This window comes from Quercus lobata, chromosome 6 (assembly GCF_001633185.2).
Source record: "Quercus lobata isolate SW786 chromosome 6, ValleyOak3.0 Primary Assembly, whole genome shotgun sequence".
Lineage (NCBI taxonomy): Eukaryota > Viridiplantae > Streptophyta > Magnoliopsida > Fagales > Fagaceae > Quercus > Quercus lobata.
In genome coordinates, this window is record NC_044909.1 from 16,567,552 (window position 1) to 16,579,893 (window position 12,342).

At 33.0% G+C, this 12,342-nt stretch overlaps 1 protein-coding gene across 1 annotated transcript; it reads right to left on the reverse strand.

Annotated features, from left to right (window-relative positions):
- Window positions 1-3,605: 3,605 nt before the first annotated feature.
- On the reverse strand, window positions 3,606-5,385 carry LOC115995441 (AT-hook motif nuclear-localized protein 20-like). Its single transcript, XM_031120013.1, has one exon. The coding sequence runs from the start codon at window positions 4,665-4,667 to the stop codon at window positions 3,804-3,806; it is 864 nt and encodes a 287-aa protein (XP_030975873.1). The 5' UTR covers window positions 4,668-5,385; the 3' UTR covers window positions 3,606-3,803.
- Window positions 5,386-12,342: the final 6,957 nt, after the last annotated feature.

Below are 12,342 nucleotides of genomic sequence, written 5' to 3' on the forward strand. Positions count from 1 at the left end.
ACTCTTCTAATTAAAATTAAGATGTCAAGTGGATTATTGTAGGCTGGTTTAGGGATTCTATTCTTAGAGAAGTAAACGGTAATGCTAATTAGCATGTGCCTCAGTTGTGTCCATGTGGAGGAGGAGCAGACCACAATAGATGCAGCAGGTACTAGTTAAGCAATAATGAAATGTGTCAATTACATATATTATTTGGCTACCAGCCAGGGTATTATTTTATAAATTAAGCAAGATCTGACTATTGGGACATACGGAATTCAAAAAATTGGATCAACTACCTAATAAATATCATATGCAGCAAAAATATTCCCACAGTATGGAAAACGTTAAACATATATCAAACACAACCAAAATTAAAGATTATTATATATGAATGCATTAAAAAAAAAAAAAAAAAAAGATGATGTGTAGGTTAAGCTGGAAATCATTGGCATATTAGCGACAAACTACACATTATAAAACCTGAAAAAAAAAAAATATGATGTAAATTCATGAACATAATTTTCCTGCTATCTAGCCTTTCAATTACTTGGAAATTCATGGATAGAAGAAAGACAAGATCCTTTCTCATAATGCAATCGGAGATGACTAAAGATGTGGACTTGGTGAAATGCGCATTCAATTGTAAAATATAATTTTATACTCCGTACTGTAGCCCTCTTTTTTTACTAACTATTTTTATGTATTTGAGTAATTTCAGTTTTAGGATTCATACCGCAGAATGAGGGCACACCAAATTATTGCTGAAAGTTTTATTTTTTATTTTGTGCTAAATAAGTTACTTAATTTCAAAAAGGAAAGCCCAAGTTACCTTTTTCGCTAATATGTTTAGATCCTACGCTATAGATCAGATCTCACAGTATATGAGTTAGTTTTACTGGGAATTAAAACCACTTGCGAAGCAGATACCTTCTATTACTATAGACCAAACAATAAAAAAGCCACATACATTCTGAAGCAAGGAATATAAAAACAAAATGGAGAAACCTGAATTTCGAAGCATGGTTAGGGTTTGAGGTGCTCACTCCTCCTAGAAGTGGCAGTATCACCTGAAGATTATAAATATAAATATATATAAATATATATATATATATATATATCTGTATAAAAAATTTAAAATTTCTATTGACGTAGTTAATTAATTAATCCACAAAGCTGACTTTGACAAAAATATACATAGTTTAATTCTGCCCTTTGTATTTAATAACATTTTTGCTGTATACTTAGAACATGAATCATTGAATTCAATAAAATTGACAATTGTTATTTGAACACGGACCCATCTCATGAAAGAGGAGATGTTGAAGCAGCAAACATTTTGTAGAATTCAAACAATACTCCTCAATGGTGGTCCATATTATGTTATAATCCTACTTTGAAGAGAGTAAATCGCGATGTGGAAGAGGTCAACACGCTTGCAAATTTTACAAGGGTTTCAAAACTTGGACATAACAATTAAGAAAATGTTAAAACTACTATTAATTTTATTTATAAAAAATTATTAACTAATTAAAATGACAATGACTATAATTAATGCACATCAACGACATAATAAATACAATTTTTTAATTACGTTATGCCTTATATTTTAAAATTAATACATTAATTTATAAAGTTTATATAGAAAATTTGCAATATTCCAATTATCACATAAACAATTAGCACTCTGCGTGCTTTTGACATTTTAGGCCAAGACTAGAAGGTGATTTATGGGTATTTTATATACACTCCCACACGTGGGAGTTTGGTTGTAAAAGTCTGAAATCTTATTTAGTTGTGTGAGGTTGAATGAGAGGTTTCATCTGAGAATGCTCTGTAAAATGTGTGATTCTCGCCTTCCAAACATGATGAAAATAGTCAACAGGGAATGCATCATACATGTGTTCTAGTGTTGAAGACCCAGTATGTGTTAGGCAAACTCAATTAAGGTAATTAAGCTAGAGATTGTGATATAACAGTACGTAATTGTAGCAGCAGGCCGGTGTTACTTCAAAATGAAACTATTAAAAGTATTTTAGTCCGTAACTTTAATTTTGGCAAACATACAAAAACTAAGAAATTAGTGCTCAGAGCATGTTTGCACATGATGCACTTAATTGTAATCATCCCCAATTAATACAGCCAGATAATTGTTGAGAAGGATAACAACACATCAATAATAATGATGAGGAAAAACAAAAGAAAAAACAAAATTTGAAAGCAATTGGGAGAATATTTTAACAGAAAAAGTTATCCTTGTCAAGACACATGCTGTCAACAATCATAATTTTCACTCAAATAAACAAAGTACAATTTATTCGTAGAGACATGAAAACATAGATCTCGGACCAAGAGTTGCCACCTTGAAATTTCTTTTGCTTGGCTATTGACAGGGAATCCCCCTTTCTGCCAAAAGATTTGTCATGTTAAAAAACCTTCTGAAACTTTATATATAAATGGAACAGATCTAACTCTCTTGATGAAGAGCCTATCCAATGTAACACGTGGGAGTATCAGCAAAGAGTTTAATTTCCTCAAAATCGCATAGTCCAGCCGTGCAGAAAATGAAGACTGCTTTTTTTAGCTTGGAAAACACAAGGTGGGGCAGTACAATGTCTTATTAGCTAGAGTTGAATGCAATATGTGGCATTGAGGGTTAAACGGGACAAAGAGAACAAGTTTCAAAGAAACTCTATTTTAATTGTTACTCTTCTCCTAAATAGGTACCATTCAATTTGCATTGATGGAGTTTCTCTGTGCCATGCCAAGGTTGTGTCTGCCCCATGCCCTAAATACAATAAATTAAAGAAAACAATATTCTATCCTTTTTTTCCTTTTCTCCCTTAAATATTTTGAGTATTACATGCTAAGAGAGCACACTGAATTTAAAATTAGTTGCATATAATGCATGAAAACTATATAAAATGTCTTCCGAATACAAAAGAAAATAATGTCATCCATTAAGTAATTAACTGATTAGACTTGTTAAAATAACAAATAGAGCCCATACCTCATCCTGGGAATCTTTTTTTTTTTAAATAAAGAATAAGACACTATTGATTTACAGGTAGAGAAATGGAAACCCTTTATATATTTTCACACCCCATAAGTTCTTAGTGGAATGAATAATCACTGCAATCTTATGAAAATGTGACATTTACTTTGTTAAAATTAGACAGAGACCTCAACGCATCAGTGCTTCCCAAGTGGAAATCTTCTTCCTATTCATCTCATTTACTCTTTTGTTTGTGCAACTGAAAGCCAAAAGTGCAACTATAACAAACCCTAGATGCCATTCAATACAGTTAGACTCCTAACAACAAAACTAAAAAATAAGTCTTAAATCAGTTCTTGAAATCTAAGGCAAGCATCAGTTCTTCCGTGAGTAAAGTGAGAGGCAACCTTAAAACATCTGAAAGTATTGATTAGCATAAACAGAAAACATTACCAACATAATGCCTCTCCAACTAATTGATTTCTTTTCTTCTCCCAAGTCTAATCCATCATATCAGATTAAACTATAATTCATAAAGATTCAATACAGATAATAAAGAAACATAAAACAACAGAAAAATTAGTAAAAAGGAAACTAGACAAAGATATAATAATTCATTTTTACGTTAAAAAACTAAAAAAGACGCCAATCATATTTTTTATTGCAAATTAAGTAACATAAAGGATCCAAGACAAATTAGCCTAATATACATTGAGATTTGAGAACACCATGGTTGCTCTTCTTCACACATCTTTCTTCCTATATTTTTTTCATTCCCTAACATTGATATCCAAATTCAACAGACTAGAAGATTGATAAAAATCTTCTACTAGTAAGGAGGCCTTGTATGAGCCCAACCAAAAGCATCATGACCAAGCTGTGCCCCATTGGGAAGTAGATTTGGTGTGAGATTATAAACAGGCAGGGATGAAGGATCAGGCAACTGGTTGGGCTGCATCTGTCCCCCACTGCTTCCAATTCCGGGTGGCGATCCACTTCCCCCCCCTCCTCCGGGGCCTTGATGACCCCCACTGCCTGCCTCATCATCATCTTCAAGAGGCAATCTTTCATAAGTAGCATTGGCAAAAGTTGCAGCAATCACCATAACTGGTCCAGCTGCAACTAGTGACCCTACAACACTTCCTCCCACAACTTGCCCTTGACCGCCTGCTAAGTACACCGTGAGCCCGGTTGAGCCAGGAGGGGCAGGTCCAGGAAGGAAAGCTCCAGTCAAAGACAGAATCTCAAACCTGCCGTGAAGTGCTACTACAGCGCCAGGCGCAGCAGGTTGTCTGAGTGTCACGTTGGCGACAGAGCCACTACCGCTAAGTACACAAACGCCGCGTTGACGCCTTCTAGCGAATTGGGCTATGCTTTCGGCAATATCAGCATTACCAGCTACCTCCATGACATGGCTCTTGAGGGCATTTGGGCTGTCACGAGTGACAAAGATTGGTGGTTTGGGTTTATTTTTAGATCCAGGAGGACGGCCTCTTGGTCTACGAGTACCAACCTCGACCGCGCCTTCTCTAGGCTCGTCCCCGTTGTCTCTATCATCACTTCCACCACTACTTCTGCCGCTGCTTTCGTTCATGGAAATCTCGCTGTGGCGTTTTGTTGCCATAGAAGAATTCGCAGCTGGTTCCATGCCCGGCAGCCCTACCTGACCGGCCCACCACGGATTGTTAGACATACTTGCAATTTGAGGAAACAAATTATAAAAAGGTAAGAAAGAAGAGGACCCTATAATCAAATTGGTCGTGATCTTTTTGTAAAGGGTGAACCAAGATATGGGATTGCTAGCTACTTTGTACTACTCTATGTTTTGTAAGAGAATTTGAGATTAAAAGAGTCAATCCCAACCCATAGTTCATCAACAATAAACCAGGGGCTAGCTACCTCTTTCTTTCTATAACCTAATATGCTCACTATATGAGAGAGAGTAAGAGAGAAAGAGGAGGAGGAGAAGCTTGTGAGAAGAGAGAATTAGATTCAAATTGCACAAGGAATCAGTAAAGAAAGAAAGAAAGAAACCCTTTAACAATTTAAGCTGAATTAATAAGAGTAAGAACCCAGAAGTGATCTCAGCTGAGAGAACATAGAACTGATGCAAAAACCCTTGATAGAATCAAGCACAAAGAGAGAGAGAATAAACTAAAGCACTAAGGAGAGAGATTGAATTGAAATTTAACTATAACATAATATTAAAATACATTATAAAAATAGTAACTACAAACAAAACAAAATAAGGAGAATGTATTTTTTTTTCCTTTCCTTTGTTGTCATCTATGTTGTGATTTGAGGAGCCAGTTTTTCATTTTTTTATTTTTTTTTATTTTTTTATTCTTCTCTTAAGTAAGCTCTGCTTTTAGGGCTCTTGGAAATTAGGGTTTTGTGGGGTCGCGTGCGCGTGGGCAGGTGGGGAGCACGTCGTTTTCTTGGGCCACGACATATCAAACGTATAAATAAGAGGAGAGAGGACCAAGTATTACTGCTATTTCTTGCTCTCACAACCTTTTCCATGCCTCTCTTTGAACATGATCTTTGAGTCCATGCCCTACATATTTGTTTGATTTGGCCTCAAATTCATCCCCCACCATCAATTTAGTAATAAAAAATTGTTGTAAAAAGGTCTTTGATTGTGCAAGTTGCTAGAGATTGACGTTTATGTCTTACATAGTGGCTACTGCCTTTTTTTTAACTTCTTAATTATGCTAGTAAAAAGGATATAAATGCATGTTTGGTGGAAGTGGTCGGGATAATTATTAATCTGTGTAACATTGAGATGGAAGTGCCTCACAAGTGATTCAAGGCTATGTTGCTTGGAAGTAGGAACAGTGGGCTGTAGTGGTGTTACTGAATTTTGCTGACTGTCTTTGGGAGATTTGTTAATAAATTATTTGAAGAAAGTTTTAATATTGTTTTTATGTGAAATATAGAAAGTTGTTAAAATCTTTTCATGAAAAGTTTCTAAAAATAGTTTCTTAAACCAATATCCTTAAAATATCAATTCACTTTTCTTGATAGTATATACTCCCATAAAGTAGTAGTAAAAGAGTGGAGGCAATGAAAAAGACAAGGGTAACAGTGGCTCCATATCATGAAAACTGATCTATTTAAAGTTTACTGATCTATTTAAAGCTAATTGGGTTCATGGGGAAGTAGGGGATGACAAGGAGACAACATGGAGATTGTTATAAATCTTGCACGCATGGATCAAACTAATATTTATATTTATCTTTTTTATTGAACAATAAAAAAAAAACATAGTATGAAACAAAAATATAGTTATTAATTATCTAAAAATAAGTGTAAAGATACAAACACATATATAGAGAGAGAAAAATAGGAAAAGGTTTACCAAACCAACCCCCTTCCCCTTTCCATCTTTTTTCCCCTAAAATCTTATTCCTTTTTCTTTGTCCTCATCCCCACGATAGAGTGAGCTGGACCCTCATATTTCGAGGTTCAATTATCATCTCTAAAGTGAAGTTTTTATATATTTTTAAAATTTACCGACTTCTCTCTCAGTCTCACGTAGGTGGGATCTAATTTCAAATCCCTCGTAGTGGAACAATAAATAATAGAGTAAGTTAAGACACTAATTTCTCTTCTATCATTGGATAACTTAACAAGGTACCTCATCCATTTGTACAAGAAAAATAAACAAATGCTTTGTATATGTTCATATTAAAAGATGTTTTTTTTTTTTTTTTTTTTTTTTGAGAATCCATATTAAAAGATGTTGTAATTATATTATGACACACAATCATTATCCCTGTACATGGTGTGGGGATTATATTACGGTCGCCTCGATCTAGATTAAATTAAGAGTTTTTAATTTTCTTTGTAATTATATAATTAGATATGTCATTAATATATTATATATTTTGGACATCATTATAATAATTTTTATTGTATTATTTCATCATGTTCTAACAATTTTTTATGAATTTATTGTTCATTTATAAGGTTTTCATATAAATTTTTTGTTATATATTTTATTGCTATTAACAAATTTATCAAGATAGCTTTGTGGATAATCAATTAACCTTTTGATTCATCTCCTTTCTGTTATGTTCTTATATCCAAATTCATATTTTCTAAAACAAATTATGGTAAATCATATTTACAATGCTATAGTTTCAAACTTTTCAAATCAAACAATAGAGTTTAACAATCTTACAAACTAAGCCTTCAAATTTTGATTTACAAATTAAACCTTATATTTTTGTTATATCAAATCGAACCTTTAACTTTTAAAATCATATCAATTAAAATCTTAGACTTTTTGGGTTTGATTTTCGTGTTTGATGAAAGGTTTCAACTGATATGATTTTAATAATCAAGAGTTCAATTTGAAGATAACAAAATTAATTATATGGTTTAATTTTATAACAGGCTTAATTCTAAGGTTAAAATTTTGAAAATTTCGAAACTATAGGGTTAAATTTGAAACCCCCTAAAGTATAGGGTTAAATTATGAAACTATAAGGTTATATTTTCCTGGGTCACCACTGGTTGTCTCCATGTGATTCATGTGTTTGTGGTGTTATTCAATTCAGATATAAGTCATTATTAATCTAATTAATCACTTGATAAAAAAAATTCATTAACTTTGTTGTTACTGGGGCCTAAACCCTAATAATATTAGTTTGTGTGATTAGGATAGCCATCTATGAGCAATTCCTTGATATAATTAGGTTATGAAACATAATGAGTGGAGATCGATTTATGGACAAAGCAGGTTCGGGTGCCTAGCAACTTCCCATTCTCATACCTTATAACTTTGAACCTAGAATCTAAAAATATAGGCCTCTACAAAGGGCCTAGGTTGGTTCCTAGATCTAAACCAAGTGGCGACTCCCAACCCTTCGCCTTTGGTCCATTCAGCTAGGTCGTACTCTCCAAAAGTAGAGTAAAAAGAAAACGAAAGTAAGCCAATGCGACAACCTATGTGAGGCAGGGTAGTTCGCTCACATGGAGTCTTCTAATCATATTAATATAACTAGTTGTATAAGGTTATTTTTTATGTGGATTTTTTGTATGTGATATAACTACTCTATATTTTAGATGGTATTAAGGAATTTTACTACTCAAGTGAATGAGGGGTCATTGCAAATGTTTAAAGATCAAATGTTTGTGGAGGTATTTGGACCTAAGCATTGTGGATGAGTTCATGGCTATGGGGCTAATGAAACTTCTACAAAGTTATGGGGTTTCTCCTCATTTAGAATGCATGACCTTGAGAAGCAATTACAAGAATCTGAGCAAAAACATTTGGAGGCTAATGTAAGAATCACCTCAAGAGCTTGTTGGAGGCATAACAATCAGCAAGGTAATCAAATAACATAACAAAGTAGACATTTTGAAGATATTATGAGTGGGTTTGGATAGCAACGCATTTGCGTTGCTATCCGCGTCTACGTTTCTTTGGGTGGGTCTTGTGCACTATTCACGGGTCCTATAAGTACCTCTTTCAGCAAATATAACTTTTAACCTGGGTCCCACAGCACTATTCACACATTTAAAAATTATTGTACTACAGTGTTTTCAGTTTCAGTTTTTAGCAATAAACAGTATCCAAACAGACCCTATGATGATGAGTTATATTACCTCATGATTAGCTCAATCGAATATAACTATTTGAAAATTTTTGTTGAACAATAATAATTAAAATTAGGAATGCATTGCTATCCGCGTCTGCGTTTCTTTGGGTGGGTCTTGTGCACTGTTCACGGGTCCTACAAGTACCTCTTTCAGCAAATATAACTTTTAACCTGGGTCCCACAGCACTATTCACACATTTAAAAATTATTTTACTACAGTATTTTCAGTTTCAGTTTTTAGCAATAAACAGTATCCAAACAGACCCTATGATGATGAGTTATATTACCTCATGATTAGCTCAATCGAATATAACTATTTGAAAATTTTTGTTGAACAATAATAATTAAAATTAGGATAAAATATGCACCTTTTAGAAACATAGAGATTGGATTTTAGTTCTCTTTATTACCATATTTTTATAACATTTTTTCCATCTTTTATGGCATGTACGAGGCTACTAGCTTGAGGCACGCAAATAGATGAAATCATTAAAATAGTCATTTTGTTTTAAGGTGCTTTTGTTTATCATGATAGGATTTTGGAATTATTGTGGACTTGGTGATATTTGATATGTGGTCTTTTTGTTATTTTGCTTTGATGTAATTTGTTTATCATGTTAGGAATTTTTTGGAACTATTGTGGACTTGGTAATATGGGGTATTTTAAAAGTGATTTGGACCAGGTTATATAATATTGTGATTTGGTCTAACTTAGACTTTATAATAAATGGTTCTTTAAAGTATAAACGGAAGAATTATTTGAATTAGGCTATGTAATTTTATGCTTTGTAATATGATTTGAATCATGTCATGTAATATCGTGTTTAAATTTTTTTTTATTAACATGAGATATGGTCAGGAAGAGATTTTAAAATATATAAACTAATTTCAACGGTATGATAACTGTAAAAAAAAAAAAAAAACGGTTATTGTACTTTTTATCAAGGGTTTTGTGTATGGAAATTTCGACCCTTTTGAGATATTTATTGAGGGGTTTTTTTATGATCAATGACCCATGATAAAGATGAAGTACTTGTTTCGAGCGTCTGAAAGCTTATTGAAACTTATTTTCAATGAAATTTGTTTTGAGAGTTATCTTGACCTTTTTTGAGGATTTCCATGCTTTTTTTTCAACATTTTGGCACTAAAAGAAACCAATTTTTCTGTTTTAATATGGGGTTCAATCATTTTAACAAAAATGAGAATGAGAAAATAGAATACGCTCATCTTTAGTTTTGAAAATTCTCATTTTAGTATTAGAAAATGAGAAAAGTAAATTATATATATTCTTTAAAAAAAAAAAAAAAAAACTACAATATACTATCCAAAAAAATTTACAAAAACATGTCTAGCTAGGTTACAAAATACATTTCACTTTATAATAATTTGTAAAATATATTTATGGGGGAGTAACCAAATAGATCTTAAGATTTTTATTTTTAATAGGAGATCCTTAAAGAATTGACCTAGTGAAAGAGACAGCCCTAAATTATACTATCATCATCATCATCATTATTATTATTATTATTATTATTTGTGTGTGATTTGGTAGGAAATAGAAATCATGATTGAAAATTTAAATAAAGGGAAAATAAACTTGTTCTTATCTTAAAGTAGAAAACAAGGAAAAAAAAAAAAAAAAAAGACTCACTCAATCCACAGTCGAAGCCACCCTATATCATGCAGGGACCACATGGTTCGCATGCCTTCAGTAGGTTCTTCCGTAAAAGACGTGGCGGTGAAATGAAAATCATATAAAATTCCTAGTGGTAAGACGCGTTAGCGCATCGTGTCCGTTCATTTTGTTTAAACCCGCTGTGAGCGGCTGAGATTGAACCATCATGACCTTTTCATGTTATTTTCCTCCCACGACGAGAGGAGCCAGCACTAGTGGGGATGGGTTAACTTCGAAGTGGTGACCACACTTTCTGTAATTTAATAATCACTAAAGTCGGTAATTAGCATCCATGATTTTGTTATTTGAAAAATACTCTTTTTGTTATTTATTTATTATAATAAAGCCCAATTACATATATAGGAATAATTCGAAGGCAAATTGGTGCATGTACGGAAGTTCTTTTTTTTTTTTTTTGGGGGGGGGGGGGGGGTGTCAATGGTACCCAAGTTGTTTGCAATAATTAATGAACTTGAGATCGTAGAGAATATAATGAAGTAAATGAAGGCTCATAGATAATATTGGGGAAGAAATTGTAAAGTTTACCATTTGCATGTGGTTTATTCCTTTCCAACATGGACTTTTGTGATTCAAATTAAAAAAAAAAAAAAAAAACTGGTGTGAAATATATATCCATGTTTTAGGCACTATAGTTTTGAATATCAATAAGATTAGTGGTTAAATTTATTGGTTAAGATATTGAGAGAGAAGAGAGAAATAAAGATTGAAAGTAGAGTTTATGTAATTCAACTTGACAACTTACGTTCACATTAAAAAGTATAAAAAGGCGGCATATTTACTATATGAAATTATTGTGTTACAATAAGACCATTAAGAGTATATATTAGCAAACTAATCATAAAGTAACTATAGACTAATCCTAAGATGTAGTACTATTGTTGTTGTAATACAAGTTGTAAAGTATATTGAATCTAGATTGACATCCTTAACATTTTTCGTCACATCCTAGCTGGAAGCTTGAAGATACCTTATGGCCTGTTTGGAAGTTTAAAGAGGGAGGAGAGTAGAGGGGAGTAGAGGAGAGGAGAGTAGAGAGGAATGGTTCCCCTCCACCTTATTTGGATGTTTTTAAAATTAGTAAGAAGGAAAAGAGTAATTAGCCATTCCCCTTGTTTTTTTTAAAATGGAGAGGAGAGGAAATGATTAAAATAGATAAATTTATCCCTATTTGAAAATGAACTTGCAACATTGGTCTATTATTAATTTAGAAAGGGTAAATTAGGAAATTTATCTAGTCAATAATTTATCTACTCTACTCTCCCTCCAAATCTCTTCAATTTGGGAGAATTAAAAATGAGGGGTTAAAGGTGGTTAAAACTCCTCCAAACCCCTCCAAACTTCTCCCTCTCCTTCCTTAAAAAACTTCCAAACAAGGTAATTGAATTACTCTCCCTCCCTCTACTCTACTCCCCCTCCTTTTTTAAACTTTCAAATAGGTCATTAAGTATAGAATACAAAATGAGAAATAGAATGCAAGAGATTGTTGTTAGTGACACCAAGCCACGACTGTCAACAACGGAAAATGGCTAAAGAATGGTCGTTATGAACTTATGGCCAAGATTATGATTAAATTGGTGGTCATAATAACAACATCGAAAGATAAAATTGTTAGGAATGGCCGAATGAAAGCGGCATCAACAATTAGAATGATGACATTGATTGTGGGCATCGTCAATTGTGATTGGTCAACAGTTGGTTCAAGGGGTATGTATAACTCTTTAATAAGGGAAATTATTGTGTACTCCCGGAGTACCATAAATGCGTACTCCCTCCTCTCACATGAATGGTGGGTCCCACTAATTAAATTCATGGTAGGACCCACCATTCATGTGAGAGGAGGAAGTACGCATTTATAATACTCCGGGAGTACCTAATAATTTTCCCTTTAATAAGAATTAATTCTAATACAATATTGTTCCTCAAAAAACAAAAAAAACAAAAATTTCTAATACAATATTAAAAAAAGGTCAAAGAGAGTAGAGAGAATAAAGATCAGAAGCAAAGATTTACTTAGTTCCGGCTTACAATTTATGTCAACAAATAGCCGTAAGAGGTTACACATT

Bases quoted from the DNA above. Each gene is read 5' to 3' on its own strand.
- LOC115995441 (XM_031120013.1), bottom strand. From the start codon at position 4,667: ATGTCTAACAATCCGTGGTGGGCCGGTCAGGTAGGGCTGCCGGGCATG.